General features: G+C 55.1%; 1 protein-coding gene and 1 long non-coding RNA gene across 2 annotated transcripts in view; one reads left to right on the forward strand and one right to left on the reverse strand.

The window, feature by feature from the left end:
• Positions 1 to 2571: 2571 nt before the first annotated feature.
• LOC122205503 (double homeobox protein 4C-like) lies at positions 2572 to 10923 on the forward strand. The gene is made up of 3 exons (XM_042913920.1): positions 2572 to 2653; positions 6043 to 6194; positions 10168 to 10923. The coding sequence occupies exons 1-3, from the start codon at positions 2572 to 2574 to the stop codon at positions 10921 to 10923; spliced, it is 990 nt and encodes a 329-aa protein (XP_042769854.1).
• A 703-nt stretch (positions 10924 to 11626) lies between these two features.
• The window catches only part of LOC122205536, a 38013-nt gene continuing 32048 nt past the window's right edge, over positions 11627 to 17591 (reverse strand). Inside the window, exons 3-4 of the long non-coding RNA XR_006196124.1 lie at positions 12568 to 12665; positions 11627 to 11703 (exon numbers count right to left, since the gene is read on the reverse strand). This is a non-coding gene — a long non-coding RNA (uncharacterized LOC122205536). The remainder of the gene's footprint in view (positions 11704 to 12567; positions 12666 to 17591) is intronic.

Raw genomic sequence — 17591 nt, forward strand, 5'->3', positions numbered from 1 at the left:
GGCCCAGGAGCAAGTCCAGCAGACCGTGCCCACCCACAAGCCATCTGCAGGGATGGCCCCTGTTCCTGCAACTCTGTTACCTTGACTGTTCCAGCACCCTTCGCTCTCTGGGCATCTCCCCCAAACATGTCCTGCTGGCTGACCAAAAGCCATTCTTATTCCCATCCTGTGAGGGACTGGCCAGCTCCACTGGCCCTGCAGGAACGGAGAACATCCTAGAGCAATTCCCAGCCGCTCTAATCAACCACACACAACACCAAGCTCCGAGTCTGAATCAGCAACGGCACCACCGGCTGGGCAAATGGTGATGGGGTCCACCTGGGCAGGTTCCCGGGTGCCGAGGGCACGGGGCCTCTTACAGGGACAGTGATAGGGTCCACCTGGACAGGTTCCCGGAGGCCTCGGGTGCGGGGCCTCGGGCGCCCCTTGTTTTGCTCAGAACAACTCACGACAGTACAGGCCAACCTCAAGGAGAGGCCTCCAGATATCAGGTCAGGTAGAATATAACTGAAATATCCAACAACCTCCGTCTCCCCAAGGTCCCTGATTTGTCGCAGGGCTCCCGCCATGCACCTGGGGGCAATGGCTGAGAACAGGACTGCAAACAGCAGCGAGCCTATGCACTCCAGGCTTCGTTGTGATGGCCTCGATTCAACGTACGTTCTGGGGGCTGCAGAAAGCAGGACCTATGTCCTTTAACAGATCTGGTCCTTGCGGCACCTGGGCAGCTCAGTCTGTTGAGTGTCCGACTTCGGCTCAGGTCATGATCTCACAGTCAGTGAATTCGAGCCCAGTGTTGGGCTCTGTGCTGATCACACAGAGCCTGCTTCGGATCCTCTGTGTCCCCTCTCTCTGCCCCTCCCCCACTCTCTTTCTCAAAAATAAATAAACATTTAACAAACAAACATATCTGCTCCTCCATCGATGGCTACTGCTGAGGGCCGGGCATCCCAGGACAGGCTGTCCAGAGTTCAGCTAAGCTGCTCCGTGGGATTCCCGCCTCTGCCCCTTCTCTCTATTGGGGCTCCGTAAAAAGGCAACATTGAGCGTTGGCAGGTGGATGGCTTGCCCAGGCTGGAGGTGGGGACAACACAGAGCCAGAGGGTCTCCAAGCTTCACCCAGGACTTTGTAAAGATGCTTCAACGTTTGGCTACAACAGGAGGACACATTCTGCCCTGAAAACATTCGTTCTGTATCAGCGGAAGTCCTTACCCACAGGCAATCCCTCCTCTCTGACAGAATCAAACAGCTCCTTCCAGGTGGAGGCTGTGGGTAAACGAGACCCCCTTCCTCCTGGGAGGCTCAGCCCGGACTTGGCATCTTCCCCGGAGGCCAGGCCGCCCCACATGTGGCGGTCCTGCTGGGCTGAGGCAGCGCCCTGCCCCCTCCCCTCTCCCCGCCCGAGATGAGTCTCGTCAACGCTCACCTGTCCCTGCAGGGACGTCCACCGGACTCCAAAATACAGGAGAGAAAGGACACGCCTATCCGTGGAGGCAGGATGATTGGAGGGAGAGTGAACCCTGGTCAGCTGCACTGGGGCCTGCCGCAGGAAGTGCCTCACAGATGTAGCTTGCTCACGTCGTTTGTAAATAAATGAGATACTATATATAGAAACACAAGGAAAATGCAGCGGGACAAAGTAAACGTTTCTCCTGGGGTTGCCGTCGGAGGGGCGGGCGTCAGGGGCCATGGAGACCTGGAAGATGTTTTACTCTAATGTTATACCATTTTTTAAAAATGCTTACTTTATTTCTGAGGGAGAGCATGAGTGGGGGGAGGGACAGAGAAAGAGAGGGACAGAGGATCCAAGCAGGCTCTGCGCTGACAGCAGAGAGCCTGATGTGGGGCTTGAGCCCACGAACCTTGAGATCATAATCTGAGCCTAAATCAGACGCTTAACCAAACTCAGCTACTCAGGCGCCCCAGTTTTATACCATTTCAAAAACTGGGATTATTGTTGGGTTTTAACTTCATTTGTATGACATATTTTCCTAATGGAACTAACAAAATTAGGATGTGGAGGAAGGGACTGTGTCTCTGCGTTGTTGTGTGTCCTGACCCCAGACCGCTGCCGTTTTCAAGTGACAGAAGCTTGATCATGACCAGCAGCACCCCACCCCCCAAAGTCTGGACTCTCAAGTTCAGGTTCCAATGTTGGCTCTGGGCTCTGCCAGAGGTGGGAGTGGTCCCCTCGGGGAAGTGATTTCCCACCCCCCTGGCCTTCAGCCTACCCCCAGCCCCAGCCCCAGGGTGATTTATGGTAATTTTCTGACTCATAGTTATAACCTCCTAGGAATAGAAACTTGGAGAAAAGGCTCAGCCAACATTGGGGCTAGTGTATCCCTCCTGCCTGGAGCCATGAAATCCTTGGGTGGTGCCCCAAGTGGGCCAGGGCCAGTCTGTTTGCATCTCAAAAGCTTTCAGAGTTTCACTGTTACAGACACCGAGGCTCAGAAAGCAAAGTGTCCCATCAAGGCCACACTCTGTCCTTAGGCAGGGCAGTTCGCTGGACAAAGGCGAGGCGAGGGCCGGCCCTCTCTCCGCCAAGGGCGCAGTCCTCAGTCTCCAAAATGCGTCTCCCTCGGGAGCGCTACCTGTGCACCTGGGCAGCAATCAGCTCCACAGGTGTCCTGGGCCCTCTCTTCCAGAGAGGTGGGGAAGGGGCAGAGGTCAAGAATCGTCAACTGTTTTCAGGGGTGATTTGGGAAAAAGAGAGAGGACGTAAGCATTTGTCTATAAAGGCAGGAGGCTTGGCATCCCTCCGAGCGTTGCCGTGGAAACGCAGACAGGCAGCTGTCCCAGGCCCGGGGCTGGCTCCCCAGCTCTGCCCACACGGCGGCGAGGTCTGCCGGCAGCTTCAGTGTCCACTGTTCGGGGCTCCCTTCTGCAGCAACAGAACACGGGTGACACGGATTTTGGCAATACATTTTAGTTTACCCAGTGTGTCAAACGTGTCATTGCTTTGGCCATATTACGAATACAGACATCACTGAGCTGCTTCATGTTGTGTGTCTCGAGTGTTCACAAAGCAGAGTGTGTACCCGCTCACGGCACATCCCAGCTTGGAGTCGCCACGTGTGGGTTGTCGGACAGAAACGCCCTCACGGCCTGTGGCAGGGGAGGAGCCTGGCCACAGGTCAGGGCCAAGGCTGGCTTGAATCCAGGGCTGCGTCTGTCGCGGGCCTGGGCCTGACCTCTGCTCTGGAAGAAACGGGGATGCGAGCAGAGGTGAGGACCGCTTGCTACAGGGCTTTGCCAGGGGTCCAGACCCCAGAGTCCCTCTGCGGAACAGCCCCCTCAGTCTCTGGATCCATCCTTTCCTACCACCAACTCCCGGAACACCTTTCTAGAACTTCTGCTCCTGTGGCAACCTGCTCGGGTCACGTATCCCGGCCCTTCTTACGCCTGCGCCTCGGGACCCCCTCTGTCTTCCACTCGCCCCTGCACGGGCAGTGGGGCTCCTCAGACTTCGCAGGTCTTCAATGGGACCGTGGGAGGCCAGAGAAGAAGGGAGAGCTTTCAAGGGTGGAAAGGCCGGCAGTGGCGCTGGGGGTCGTGTGGGGTGCTGGGGGGCCTCGTAGGGTCTTTGTAGGGTTGCAGTGGCTTATGTGAAGCTTTGGGATCATTGTGGGGTGGTGTGTGGTGGCTTCAGGGTGGCATGGGGCAACACGGGGCTTCGTGGGGGGACCGAGGTAGCTTGTAGCTGGTGTGTCCGTCCCCCAGGGGAGGAGCGGAGACGTTAGTAGCTGTCGGGCGGCTCCGTCCCTCCCAGGCTGGCTCTCTGATGTCGAGCACACTCAGAGACCCTGCGCACGTCCTTCAAGGACACACAGCTTTGGGGATCATTTCTGACCAGAACGGGGGTGCCTTTTACGACTGGAAGCACTCTGGACTCGTGGCCTGCTTCTTCCCTGTCGGGGGGGCGGACAGCAGCTGGGCCCTCGAAGCAGGCCAGGAGGGCAGTGCTCCTGCGCCCCCGAGCTTCGCGGCCTGCAGCTTGAGGACCAGGCTTCCCGGGACTCTCTGGGGAGTCGAACGTGGCATTTCCAGTGGCTCTCAGCAGCCCCCAGGACAGTCCCACCAGCTTCTCAGCCCCTCCATCTCCTCAGGGCTGCCCCCTCGGACACTTGACGTCTATCAGTTCAGCACAGACTTGGGTGAAAATAATTTCTTTCTCTTTCTTTGCATGTCTGAGTCAACCTCACGAGGACGTCCCAGAACTTTTCACTTGCACATTAATCCAGCCAGAAACAAAACAGAGCAAAACCCGACACAGTTTGAAAGGCAATGCTTGACGCCCATTAAAACGTGGTTGCAAGTAACGCCCCGCCCCGCTAATCTCCAAAGTGAGATAAGCCTTCGACCAGACCCGCAGACGCTGCAGCCTCTGCTCTTCTCCGCCTCTCCCGGGACCTGAAGCTTGGGGACCGTCGCAACGGGCCGTCCTGTTTACGTGGATTTACACACTACTAAACTACTAAAACCCTTGGGACTTGATCCGTCCACCCAGGTTCAAGAGAAGGGGGCTCGGATGCACGGCACCAACCTAAATCCGAACCTTCTGGGTACACAGAGGCAGCTGCCTTACGAGAAGCTCGTTTCGTGGTCACACTTTGCCCATTACGATTCGGAGGGTACAGATGAGGAAGCAGCAGTGGAGGGTTCCATGGCAGCTGAGCAAGGAGTGTGGGTCCTGGTCTGCTCTGGGTGCGGGTCTGGGCAGGGGGCGCGTATTTGTGCTGCACGGCAGGTGCTCACTGACATTCTTTTTGCTTAATTCACTGGTGGCCGAGCCCCTCAAAACAACACCCACTGGCAACGCACGTGGTCGGCAGAGCCTGCACTTGGCAGCCTGAAGTCCTGTCTTAAGCCCTGACGCATGCGGGTGCGCTCGCCCTCCGCAGCCCTGCAGGGCCCAGAGCAGTTGAGGGACGGGTGGTCTGGCACCACTCTGGGATCATCCCTTCCCGAGAAGATAGTATTAAGGGAGGTGGGTCTTGCAAAGTGCTAACCAGGGGCTTAACTGGGTGGGACCCTCAGCCTTTGCTATAAGACCTGGGGCGGGTGGGAGAGAGGGAGGCAGTTCTTACCGAGATCCCTCTGACCTGCTTCAGTCTCCAGCTTGGTCATGTCTTCAGACCGTGAGTCCTAGAGGGGGGTCCTGGGGGTGGGGGTGGTGGCCGGAGAGGCCGGGCAGTGGGGTCCAGGCAGGTCTCAGGCGTTGCTCACCGTGACGTCTGGTTTGGGGACCTGGGAGGAGAGACCAACACCCCGGACCGGACCCGGAAAGGCCCCCTTGAGGAGCACGGGCGACACCATTTTTCAGTCCACAAGTCCCCTCTTGTGGGGGCTGCTGGCTGGCACTGTGGGGCCTGAGGAGGACAGGAGGGAAGGGAGCCCGGCTTCCCCCGGGCCGTGTATTCTGCGGGCTTTTCTCCACAGCGGATTCTGTGTTGACCTGAATCCCGTCAGAGGGGAGCCCGCTCTGCCCGGCCCGGGGTTGGGGACCAGCAAGCTTCCCCAGGTCACTGGGGAAAAAAACCTGTGTTGACAGACAGAAATCCCCTGGGCTGGGCTTTTGCACACGAAGGCTCCTTATCTTGTGGTTTTGGGCCTCTCTCCCCACTCGTGTGTCTTGGGCACAAGCAGAGGTAGTGGGCAGTCAGAGGCTGGGAGACCCAGTCGTGCCCATCCCGGAGCGGCCGAGCCCTCCGAGATGCCCTCACAGCCCGCAGCCCGCAGCCAGGGATTGGGGGCGGGGGGTGGGGGGGGTGGTGCAGCTCATGCGGGGAGAGCAGGTGCGGCCGTCGGTGCGGGAGCTCAGGGAGGGTCCCCAGCATGTCCGCCTAGGGCACTGGCCAGGGGCAGCAGCTCGGGACGACTGGGAGGCTTTTTTGGAGGGGCCGGAGTCCTGTGTCTGCAGGCAGACACCTCGTCTTGGGGAGGATGCACGCTGACTTGGACGGGGAGCGAGTCTCAAAACGGACCTAAACGTGGGGTCAGACTAACACCTCCTCTTTCTGGGTGCGAATCTGTCCCAGCGCCCCAGGGAGGTCGGAGACGCAAAAGGACCAAGTTCAGCAAGACCCAGTACCAGGTGCTCATCGAGGCTTTCGAGAGGGACTCATACCCTGATATCACTGCCAGAGAAGAACTGGCTCGACGAACCCAGATCCCTGAGCCCAGAATCCAGGTGACTACAGACCGGTTGCTCCCTGACGGGAGGGCGAGGGGGGCAAGGAACCTTGTACTAAGCGCCTGTTCTAGCTCGGGCTTAACAACCCACTTTGCGTTAAGCCTCTCAGTTCCCCTGTGAGTAGGCGTTAATTATGCCCTTTAGCTGGGCTGGGACAATGATGACGGAGGTTTAGTGACAGGTTACAGCTCTGGCAAGGGGTAGAGCCTGAACTGGTGATGAGAGTTGTATCTGCCAAACAGTTACCATGTTAGCAATGAAGAGAAATCTTCAAATATTTACTAACAACAACAAAAAAAAACCATAATAAACCCATTACGTGTAAACCGAAACTTATTTTTCAAGATAAGCAACCATATTGTCACAGCCAGAAAATTTACTCAGAGAGGATGCCAGAGGACGCGGGAAGAGCAGGGGTGGGGCTCCCCTCTGCCAAGGGCTCTGAGAAACCCTTGAGAAAGTGGGGTGTGAAGCAGGCAGAGGCGGATTACACCTGGGTGTCGTAAAGGAAAGCGTTGTGAGCTAACAGCGATCCCGAAAGGATGTCAGGGATCCTGGGGGTCCCGGGTCATGGGGTCCTCTGGGTCTCAGTGTTGGGGGCACCGGGCCCCTCCTCCAGGAAGGCTGCTGGGTGCAGCCTGGGTTTGAGGGCCGCCGCCCTGCATGAAACCCAAGTCGTTGAAAGTGGAGCCCAGATACCGAAGGTTGTTAGGGAAGCCCCCCCAGGTGATTCTGCTGTGTAGGCGCCTTTCAATCTGAGACCATCAGGGTCTCATCCCAGACTGTGACCAGGATCTCTGGGAGTGAACAGATGTGCAGAAGTTTTTAAAACTGCCAGGTGACTCCAGCATGCCGACCCCTACCCTTTGACCCTTGCCCTCCCGTGTGCTGTGGGCCCAGCTCTCCCGGAGAGCCGACCATCTACTGAGTCTGGGTTCGACTCCAAAATCTCCAAAATCTGGAGTTCCAAAATCTCCCCAGGTGGTTCGCAGGTGCAGCAGACTCAGGGTCACCCCATTGGCCTCCAGGGCCCACCACCCCCATTTCTTACCAGCCGCTTTCGAGGTCCTTGATGAGGGTGGTGGGACGGATCACAGGCTGCTGCATGAGAACGAACAATGCTTAAGGGTTTGCTAATTTTTTTCTAATGTTTGTTTATTTTGAAAGAGACAGAGCATGACTGGGGGAGGGGCAGAGACAGAGACAGAATCCCAAGCAGGCTCCGCACTGACGCACTGACGCAGGCCTGATCCCACAGACCATGACCTGAGCCGCAATCAAGAGTCGACACTCTACGCCTGAGCCACCCAGGTGCCCCAAGGGTTTGCTAATTTTAAAAAATTTTGACCTAACCCCAGAGATAATTAAACCACAGCCCAGAGGGGAGAAGGGTTACCAAAAACACCCTACAGGGGCTGAGAGATAAGCCTTGGGGCTTCCTATTTCTAGAAGCAATAGATAGCCTGAGCCGTCAGTATCTGTCCTAGAAGCCCCCTGCTGGCCCAAACCTTACAAAGAGAACCAGGATACAGAAAAGCTTAGTGAAAGCCCCAAGCCTGTGACGTTAGATTTAGTGGCCTTTTATCAGCGGGCCCGGAAACCTCACTCAGGGAGGGGCAGACAGCCCTTCAGGACTAGATCACCTTCCCAGAACCCGTCAGCCCAAACAGCCCTCCATGCCAAGTACAACTTGACCTTCCCCAGGAGAAGGAATTGGCCACAGAAGTTCAGTACTTGGGGTGAGGTGGGTGGGTTCCAGGTTTCAGCTCAAGCAGCTCCTGGATCCGGGAGGAAAACCCTGATGTTCTCGGTCCGGCTGGCGCCTGGGTGGCGAGTGAGTTCCCGGGGCCAAGTGTGCTGGGGTGGCCGTGATCAGGATTCGCAGAGGCTCTGGCTCCCACAGGCTGCACCAGCACCCTGCCGGCCGGCACCTGGGCCTGGCCCCGGGCCAGGGCGTGTGTGGGAGGGTGCCAGGTGGCAGTTCTGGGAACGGCCTGCTGGAGGATTGGGCTTTTGTCTTGCAGTTTGTGCAGAGGATTTTTTTTTTTTTTCTCCCCCTGGGGCAAGCAAATCCTGGGAGTTGTTTTGCCTATTCATGTCCCATCTTTCTGTGGGATCTTCAGGCCTCGCTTGGTGGCTGGGCCCCAAAAGAGGCCTCTGTTGTGTTTTCCAAGAGTGGAGGGGAGGCCTGGCTGACCGCTGCTGGGAGGGGCATGGAACCACCTGACCCAGGTGACCCCCAGAGGAACCGGACATTGAACCTGGGCAGAAAGAGGCTTTACTCACAGGCGTCCATCTTACTCCTTGTGTGGTGGAGAGGGGGCCACCCAGACAGAGCAAGTGAAGGCTGTGGGGTGATCTTGGCGGGGTGCAGCCCCATCGCTGGTTCAGCAGAGCCTCAGAGGCAGGCAGGGATGGGGAGCTGCCAATGCAGGGTGTAGGTACTCGGACGCCAGCGCGGTCAGCCAGAGGGGCACCTGTGTACTGGTCTGGGAAGCAGACTGGGCTGCTGGTCCCGAGCTGAAAGCAGGTCCTGGGTGGGCGTGGTCGAAGCTGATGGCTGTAGCGGTTCTGTGGTGATCTGGCCCTCGACTGTATATTCAGCCCTTCACTGTTTTCCAATACATTAAAAATTTTTTAGTGTTCATTTATTGTTGAGAGAGAGACAGAGGGTGAGTGGGGGAGGGGCAGAGAGAGGGAGACACAGAATCCGAAGCAGGCTCCAGGCTCCGAGCTGTCAGCACAGACAGCTGGGAGACTCAAACCCACGATCTATGAGATCGTGACCTGAGCCACAGTCGGACTCTTACTGACTGAGCCACCCAGGCGCCCCTGTGATACAATATCATCAGCTATAGCCCCCCTGCTCTATGAGGCCTCCAGAACTCGTTCATCTCAAGACTGCAAGTCTGTGTGCTCTGACCAGCACCCCCATGGTTATCGGATAATGGAGGACCGGGGAGAGGGCGCAGGAGCCGGAGTGTGAGTGTTGCCTGGTGGACCGTGGAGCCCCCTGAACACCACCAGACGCTCTGGTCTCGTCCCCATAAAGAATTCAAGGACAGACCAGACAGTGGTTGAACGGTGCTAGTAGGAAAGTTTGTTAAAGAGCAAACTCTGAGGGGCGCCTGGGTGGCTCAGTCGGTTAAGCGTCCGACTTCGGCTCAGGTCGTGATCTCGCGGTCCGTGAGTTCGAGCCCCGCGTCGGGCTCTGTGCTGATTGCTCGGAGCCTGGAGCCTGTTTCAGATTCTGTGTCTCCCTCTCTCTGACCCTCCCCCATTCATGCTCTGTCTCTGTCTCAAAAACAAATAAACATTAAAAAAAAAATTAAAAAAAAAGAGCAAACTCTGGAGATGTGAGCGAGCTCCAGGATGCACGGGGTTTGGGGCTCTGTCTTATATTGATAGTTGTTAACCGGGGGTGGAATATTAATTACTAGGGGAGGGGACTAGGGTTTTGTGCCTTTTTTCCCTTATTTGGGCAGGGTCTCTGGCCTTTGTTGTGGGAGGGGCGGGTTTCTTCCAGCTTCCCTTGGCTTTGCCTTGGAAGGCTCCCAGGACAGGTCTCTAACTGCCCCCTCCAAGGCAGTGACTCCCCTTTGCCAGCCTCCAGGCATCATGTTAAGGCCTAATAATAACCGCCTACCCTAGCACGGGCAGGAGAGAGCCCGGTGTTTCCCCGAGGCAGCCTTCCCGTAGCACTGGTGTGTCCATGAGTGTCCGTCAGTGTGTGTGTGTGTGTGTGCACGGGTACAAGGTGGGTGCTTTGGGGAGAGGTACCTGGAAGGTAGGGAGGGCCATACAGGGAATGGTTTGATCAGCCGAGCCAAGGATTTTGCTTTCGTTCTAAACTCTGAAAGTTTCATTTGGTGACCGTCTAACCTTGGCTACGCGGTGATGATGATTGTACTGGCTTTATTACAGTGTCTCCTCTTCGTCTCCCCTTCCATGCCCATCCTTGCCCCTGCAGGTCTGGTTTCAGAACCGGAGAGCCCGAATCCCCAAGAGCAACCAGAGGAGGCCAGGCGTGGAGGCAGGTGCCCAGGCGCCGGGGTCCGGTCAGCACGGCGGGGGCGCCCCCCACTGCGCCTGCCAGCCAAGCTTTGTGGGGGCCCCGAGCACCGCTGGCCACTTCTTGGCGTCGGAGGGCACTTCTGGTCAGGCCATCCCATCGGGGCACGCTGCTGTCGTGGACGAGAACGTGGCCTTGCATGACCTGGAGACTCCAGGCAGCGCACTGGGCGAGCCTTCCGGAGATTTCTATCTCTCTCCCTTGGGCTTCAGCCCCGAAGCCCTGTGTCCGCTTCCTGCTTCCCTGCAGCCCCTCTCCCAGCCGGAAGAAACCGGAGCTCAGTGGGGGGACCTGGGACAGCTCCTGCCCTACGGGGACTGTGCCCTTCAGGGCTGGGAACAGCCTCCCGCCTCTAGTGAGCCGCAGCCACAGCCGTGGTGGGGCTGGCAGCCTTCGGCCTCACTGGAGCCGGACGTGTTGCCCCCACAGTCCCAGCCCCCGGGGCCCTGGGAGCAGCCAGCATGGCCCCTGCCTCCCACAGAGCCCTGGCCCCAGCCCTCACTGGAGCAGGTGCCCATGGGCGTCGGGAGCAGTTTCCCCACCCCCCTGGGACACGGGATGCTTGAGGGAGGCCCCGGGGCCCCCACACACCCCGGCCCCCAATCCCGCAGCTGTGGGGCCATGCTGGGAGCTGCTGCTACAGCGAAACGTTGAAATGACTTAAGCTCCAATGGTAGGAGATAGTGAGTGAGCAGCGGTTCCCCTGCACACTTCATACTACGCGAAATTAAAAGGGAATGAAGGTTTGCGTCCTTTGCGTGGAGAGGTGTCCCGGACATACCTCTCAGGAGTGGGGTCTGTCATAAAGTGCAGAGGGACAGGCAAGCAGAGGATCCAGGGGGATGGTCTCAGATGGGAGGAAAGGGATTTTTTGGTTTTTACCACCCATGTGACCTGCCTTCAAGTCACTGGTAAACTCAGAGCACTTACAATGTCCTGTAGACTCTTAGAGGGGGCTTGGGGACAGGGCGGGGCTGCCTTGTACAAGGGTCAATAAAGAACGAGGAGCACCTCGTCCCTCTTCGCATGCACAGCGGCTGCTTCCTTCCACCTGGCCTTGGCCTTCACAAGGGTCCCACACTCATTCCTCCCCCACCGCCCCCCCCCCGTCCCCATGTCCAGCCAAGTGTGGCTTCCTCCTGGACACTGGACGTGTCCCTGGTGCTGGGCAAACAAATTTCTTGAAAACGAGCCGTATGGGTCTAATGCAAAGTGTGGCATAAAGTAGCTGGATCTCAGCAGAGAGAAGCAGGGAGGATGCCTGAGCTGCGTCCCTTCTCTCCGGTCCACAGTGTAGTCTGGGCCCCCCAACACCCACCCATCTGCACTGAGAAGGGGTGTGGGGGAGGGTGCTCACCTCGCCTGGACAGCTGGTGGTCCTGCCTTCAAGGATGGGGAAGTCATGAAGACCCCTCTTGGTCACCGGAACCACACCTTCGAGGTTACACAGAAGGAAACATTAGTTGTGCCCAACTTACAAGTAGGGGCAGGTGTTAAGTCAGACGGACGCCAGAGATCGACCACCCTGCGGCCCTGAGAAACCAGGAGCTGAGCCCAGCGGCTTGTCGGGCACACACTTCATGTCCCTGAGGAAAGGCGGACACACAGATCTCCAGGGCTTCTGTGAGTGATGTTGCCGTGGCCTGTGTGTCACCACGTCCACCTGCTTGTCCTCCTTTGCCAGCTGAGGCCCGGGGGGCCTCCTGCTTCAGCCAAACACTCTAGAACCGGGTCTGCATCAGCACCCTGGGTCTCAAGCCAGGCCAACTCAGGTGTGTGGATACGTAGACATCTTTCTAGCCAGCAGTCCCAGTGTCCCCATCCCCCATTACCCTTCCCCAGATGACAGTCCCAGCTGATGGGACGTGACTCCGGCAGGCAGAGCCCCAGCTGCCTGGTACGATGTGGTCCCTGTCGGGGACCTGCCCTGCGTATCTGCTCGTGAAGAATGTTCTGGATTTCCCAGGGCTGGAGCCAGAAGGGACCAGAGCTGGGCTGCGTGGCAGGGGACCCAGCGGCCGTCCTGTTGGGATGGCGCTGACTGCTGACCTCAGGGTGGGTTCTCCCTCTGACGCCCTTTGTAACTAGAACAACCTGCAGCGTGCGAGTCCACACGGAATGATCCGCAAACATTAGCTGGCCCTTTACCACGTGCCAGGCATTGGTAGGGATGAGAGACAAGATGCCTGCCAACCGTTTCTTAAACACCCAGGGTGATGCCGGGCCCAGAAACTGCCTGTGCTGAGCAGCTCGGAGAGGGATGTTCCTTCTCTGAAGTGAGGCCTTGGCGATTCCTACCTTCCCGTGGCTGCGAAAGATCCAAAGGCGTCAGCTGTCTCTTCCTTTCTCTCTGTCTTCTATTATTAGCAAGGAATCTGGCTTCACGGGAGGAAGGCCTGTAGAGGATTGGTATTTGTTAGGAAATGCTTGGGGATATACGAGGGGAAGCCAGGCTCACCGAGGCCCTAGGTCTCCTCGGATCACCGCTCGCTGCTCAGCTGCCTGCCTCCCTCTCCACCCGGCCCAGGTGCATATCTGCCAGGCAGCTGGTCAGAGAGCCTGAGGAGTAGGGGGAGGAGTCTGAGGAAGGATCGGGGTTCGGTTCTGCCCCCACTCCTTCTAGGTGTAGAGTCTGGGCACTATTTCTTCTCTTACAACCTAGTTTCCTTAATTACAGGGGAGCATTTGAGAGCTCGTTTGGGCCAAGAGCGGTTCCAAGCATAAACATAAACGTGTAAGAGATGGCTCTGCCTTAGTTCAGGAGACAGAGTCACCGCAGACAAGACTCAGAAGGCGAACGACAAACTGGGAGCAAAATGAGGATTTATTTATTTTTTAAGGATTAAAAAAAAATTTATTAGAAAAAAATTTTTAATGTTTATTTTTGAGAGAGAAAGAGAGAGAGAAAACAAGCGGGGGAGGGCCACATAGGGAGACATAGAATCCAAAGCAGGCTCCAGGCTCCGAGCTGTCAGCATACAGCCGGATGCGGGGCTCAAACTAGTGAACTGCGAGGTCATGACCTGAGCTGAGGTCAGATGCTGAGCCAACTGAGCCACCCAGGTGCCCCCAAACGAGCAATTATAATAGAGAAACTAATAACACCAGATAAGGACGACTATCACCTCCCAAAATGAAAGTACCTATAGATGGGCAATGAACATATTTTAAAAGTTATTCTAAAATTTAAAAAGTAATGCAACTTAAAATAGTGCCATGCTACTTTTTACACAGTATATTGGATTAAAAATGAAAATATTCATCACACACAGTGCAATATTTGAGGATATGCATAAGAGCTTGTAATAGTAAAAATTGAGGGGCACTGGGGTGGCTCAGTCGGTTGAGCGTCTGACTCTTGATTTCAGCTCAAATCATGATCCCAGGGTCATGGGATCAAGCCCTGTGACAAAGCTTCTCTTTCTTCCTCTCCCTCTGCCCCTCCCCCTCTTGTGCTATCCCTCAAAGAAAAAAAAAAAGAAAGAAAAAAGAAAGTTGGGAGAAATTTGCAAGGTTTAAGGACCGTAGAATGGATAATTATACAGATCTTCTAGAGCATGAACTATTATGCACCCATTTCAAACAACATCCTAAATGAATATTTAACAACATATAGTCTTGTTTTCAACATCTGGGTGAGAACCATTCAGCTAATTAAATCCTCTACAGGAAAGAATCTGAGCAGATAATTAGCCAAATTCAACCTCCTTCCTTCTCTTTTTTATTAAATCTCTCCACCTAATTATAAATGCCTTTAAAGGCGCACCAGCACCATTCAGGTGAACCACTTGAAACTTCCGAAATGCTCCTGGTTCTGGTCCTGGCCCTGGTCTGGCCCACCACGTGCAGAATCATCCACCCCAGCTCGGCGTGTCCAGGGCAGAGAAGGGGGAAAAGACATTTGCTAAGCAATGTGGCCTTTGGGTTCGGTGGGCTGAGCATCAAGTCCTGGGGAGCCTTCCCCTCTCAGACCCCCAGGGAACGTGTCCCAGGCCCCAGGATGCATCCCCCCTCTGGTGTCTCCTTTACGCATTCGGCCTCACAGCAGCCAGTGCCCCGGGCAGCCCCCCTTCCGGAAGTGGGGGGTGAGGGGATTGAGGAGCAGAGGCAGGAGGTGGCAGGGGGCCTCACTCACGCCTGCGCACGGTCAGGTTCTGGAGGAGACTGGAGATGGGGCAGGGGACAGAAGCTGAGAACCGGCCCCGGGACACTGAGCGTGACTCCCGCGGGCGGTCCAGGGAGCACGGTGCCGGGAAGGGGCACCACCGCCCTGTGCTCCACCTGAAGCCTGCGTTTGCACGTCGGGTCTAACGGGTGCAGCTGCCCCCCTGCCCCACAGAGGAGAGTGTGGAAGGAGCAGGGGCCGTCGCTCTAGAAAGGCAGGGGGGACACCCGCGGTTTTGCCGGGGCTGAGAAGGCCCGTGCAGAACTGTCGGTGTGCGGGCATCAGCAAACGGAAGGCGGCAGCGGGGCAGCCCCTGTGCCAATGACAAACCAGGCTGACCCCAGCCCCCTCTACCAGCGCAACCCAGACTGCAAGTGTGAGTTGGCCTACCTCTCACCTGCCAGGGATCCAGGTCCCTCTGTGGCGTTGGGCTGTGCAGAAGCAGCTGGAGGGTCCTCCCTTGTCTTTTTAAATTTGTTTTAACGTTTATTTATTTTTGAGACAGAGAGAGACAGAGCATGAACAGGGGAGGGGCAGAGAGAGGGAGACACAGAATCAGAAGCAGGCTCCAGGCTCTGGGCCGTCAGCACAGAGCCCGACGCGGGGCTCGAACTCACGGACCGCGAGATCGTGACCTGAGCCGAAGTTGGCCGCTTAACCGACTGAGCCACCCAGGTGCCCCATCTCCCTTGTCTTTTTAAATTCTTCTCTGCCTTTTCTCCTTTATTTATCTTCCAGAAAAGGGGGATTTTTCTTTCTCCCTTCTCTCCTAACCCCCGTGTCTTCTGAGTAAAGACAAACCCTCCCAGGATTCCAGTCCCCATTGTCCCGCCTCGTCCACAGAGGTCTGGGGAGACAGGACCTGGGACGGGTGGTCAGAGTGGTGGATGGGTCGCTGCACTGTCCATCCTCCCCTGAGACCCGAGTCTCTGCCCGGCCTGTCCCAAAGGCCTTGGGATGCACGGGATGGGTGACAGGGCTCGCATGCCGTCTCAGATTTTGAGGAGCTAAATCAATTTTGTGCCATTTTCACTGCAGGGGTCTCCGCGGAGGGGAGCACCCTGGGCAGGTGTTTGGGGACAACCCGCTGGCCCTATTTTACAAGGACTTAGAAAGTTTGGATAATATCACCAACAAAAAATAATTGTTGCTAATATAAACTCCACAACCATATCTTGCAAGTACTCGCATTACATTGTCCCTTCTTCTCGACACTTTGCTGCCCGTTCTCTCTGGAAATCCTCATCTTTGATATTGGGATTCCTGAAACTAATCTCCGATTTCCTTAACTTTTTCTTTCTCTCTGTGTACCTTTACTCTCCTTTGTGACATTTCCTTGACTCTCTCTTCCAACCGTTCTATTGGCTTTTTAATTACTCACATCCCGTTTTCTTTTGTTCTGAATGCTCCTTTTAAAGGCACCCATATCCATATTCTTATTTCCTCTAAAGACACATGTATATGCATAATATCCTTGGAGATTATGTATCTGTGGATATAGTGATAACTTTGAAGGTTTTTTTTCTATTTTATACATAGTTTTTGTTCCTCCATGTTGATTGTTTTTGCTTGTTTTGGTCTTATTTTCCGTTTTAGAAGCGGGTCTGGTAATCCGTGGTTGTCTGCTCATGGTTAACGATATGGAATGGAAAAGCTTACTGGAAGCCCTATAAGTGGGTGTGGCTTGTTGACCTTGCCCTTCACTGTGAGATGATCTTGTCCTCACGCACCACTGCTGAAGTCAGTCCTCAGCCCAGAGCTCCTCTCCAGAGAACAGATGGGGCTGTTGGCCGTCATGAAGCCCCGTGGGCTGGGGAAAGGGGTCTAGTGAGCCAGCTGCTTCTTAAACTTAGCTTGGTTCTCAGATGAAGTCACTTGGGGCTTAGAATTCAGCTTTCTGGGGTTGGCTAGATCAATTATTGCTCTTGATTTTTCCAGCTTCCAAAGTTGGCTTCTGTCTTCTGGTTTGCTGTTGAGGACATGTTTTATTCTCCAAAGATGATGACCACAGTATCTCCAACCTCACGTGGTCTTCTCACCGTGATTTTGACACTTTGGTGGCTGAAAGTGTGTGGGTAGACTGATGGGTTCAGTCAGTCACAACTGCAACACTGAGACGATGTTTGAATTTGGGCATCACTGGCCTCTGTGCTTTAGTTTTCTCATTTGAAATAGGAGGATAACGATAGGACTGTTGCTGTACAACATTCACAGAGCATCTTGAGTTACATCTGGTGCATGGTAAGCCCTCTGTTTTATTTTTTATTTTTATCAAAAAAGATTTTTTTAATGTTTTATTTATTTTAGAGAGAGAGAGAGAGAGCAAGCTGCGGAGGGGCAGAGAGAGAGGGAGACACAGGATCTGAAGCAGGTTCCAGGCTCTGAGCTGTCAGCACAGAGCCTGACGTGGGGCTCAAACCCACAAACTGTGAGATCATGACCTGAGCTGAAGTTGGACGCTTAGCTGACTGAGCCACCCAGGCGCGCCAGCCCTCTGTTTTAACTATTGCTATGATGACGAAAGAATCTCGGTAACTTCATTCTTGCCTCCTTCTTGGCTCCTACTGTGGTAAGAGTGCAGTGTCTTACCTCCTACAGTATCTTACCTCTCCTCGTGAACAATTGTGCCAGAGGTCAGCTGGTTGATTTTACTTATCTCTTTGGTTCTCCCACAAAGAACCAATTTTAGGGGCACCTGGGTGGCTCAGTTAAGTGTCCGACTTCAGCTCAGGTCATGATCTCACTGTTCGTGGGTTCGAGCCCCACATCAGGCTCTGTGCTGACAGCTCAGAGCCTGGAGCCTGCTTTGGATTCTGTGTCTCCCTCTCTATCTGTCCCTCCCCTACTTGCACTCTGTCTCTGTCTCTCAAAACTAAATAAAATGTTAAAAGAATCTATCTATATATAAAAGAACCAATTTTAGACTTTTTGGGGGCCCGTTTAGGTATATTTTATTTCCTTTTTAATCCGCTTCTGCTATTATTTTTATTATGTTCTGCCTTCTGCTTTTTGGGGGAATATATTTTTTTTTTGTTGGATATTTACACCTATATGGTGCTTTTAGTATGTAGCTCTAGTATACACTGAGATTCAAGGTCAGTGTTTCCCAACTTCTATCATGATTTCTTCTTTAGTCCACGAGTTACTTAGAATTGTT

Source organism: Panthera leo, chromosome D4 (genome assembly GCF_018350215.1).
Source record: "Panthera leo isolate Ple1 chromosome D4, P.leo_Ple1_pat1.1, whole genome shotgun sequence".
NCBI classification, from domain to species: Eukaryota; Metazoa; Chordata; class Mammalia; order Carnivora; family Felidae; genus Panthera; species Panthera leo.

Coding starts and splice junctions, on each gene's coding strand:
- LOC122205503 (XM_042913920.1), top strand. CDS start 2,572: ATGCGTCTCCCTCGGGAGCGCTACCTGTGCACCTGGGCAGCAATCAGC. Junction 2,654..6,042: donor GGGCCCTCTCTTCCAGAGAG/GTGGGGAAGGGG, acceptor AATCTGTCCCAG/CGCCCCAGGGAGGTCGGAGA. Junction 6,195..10,167: donor TCCCTGAGCCCAGAATCCAG/GTGACTACAGAC, acceptor TTGCCCCTGCAG/GTCTGGTTTCAGAACCGGAG.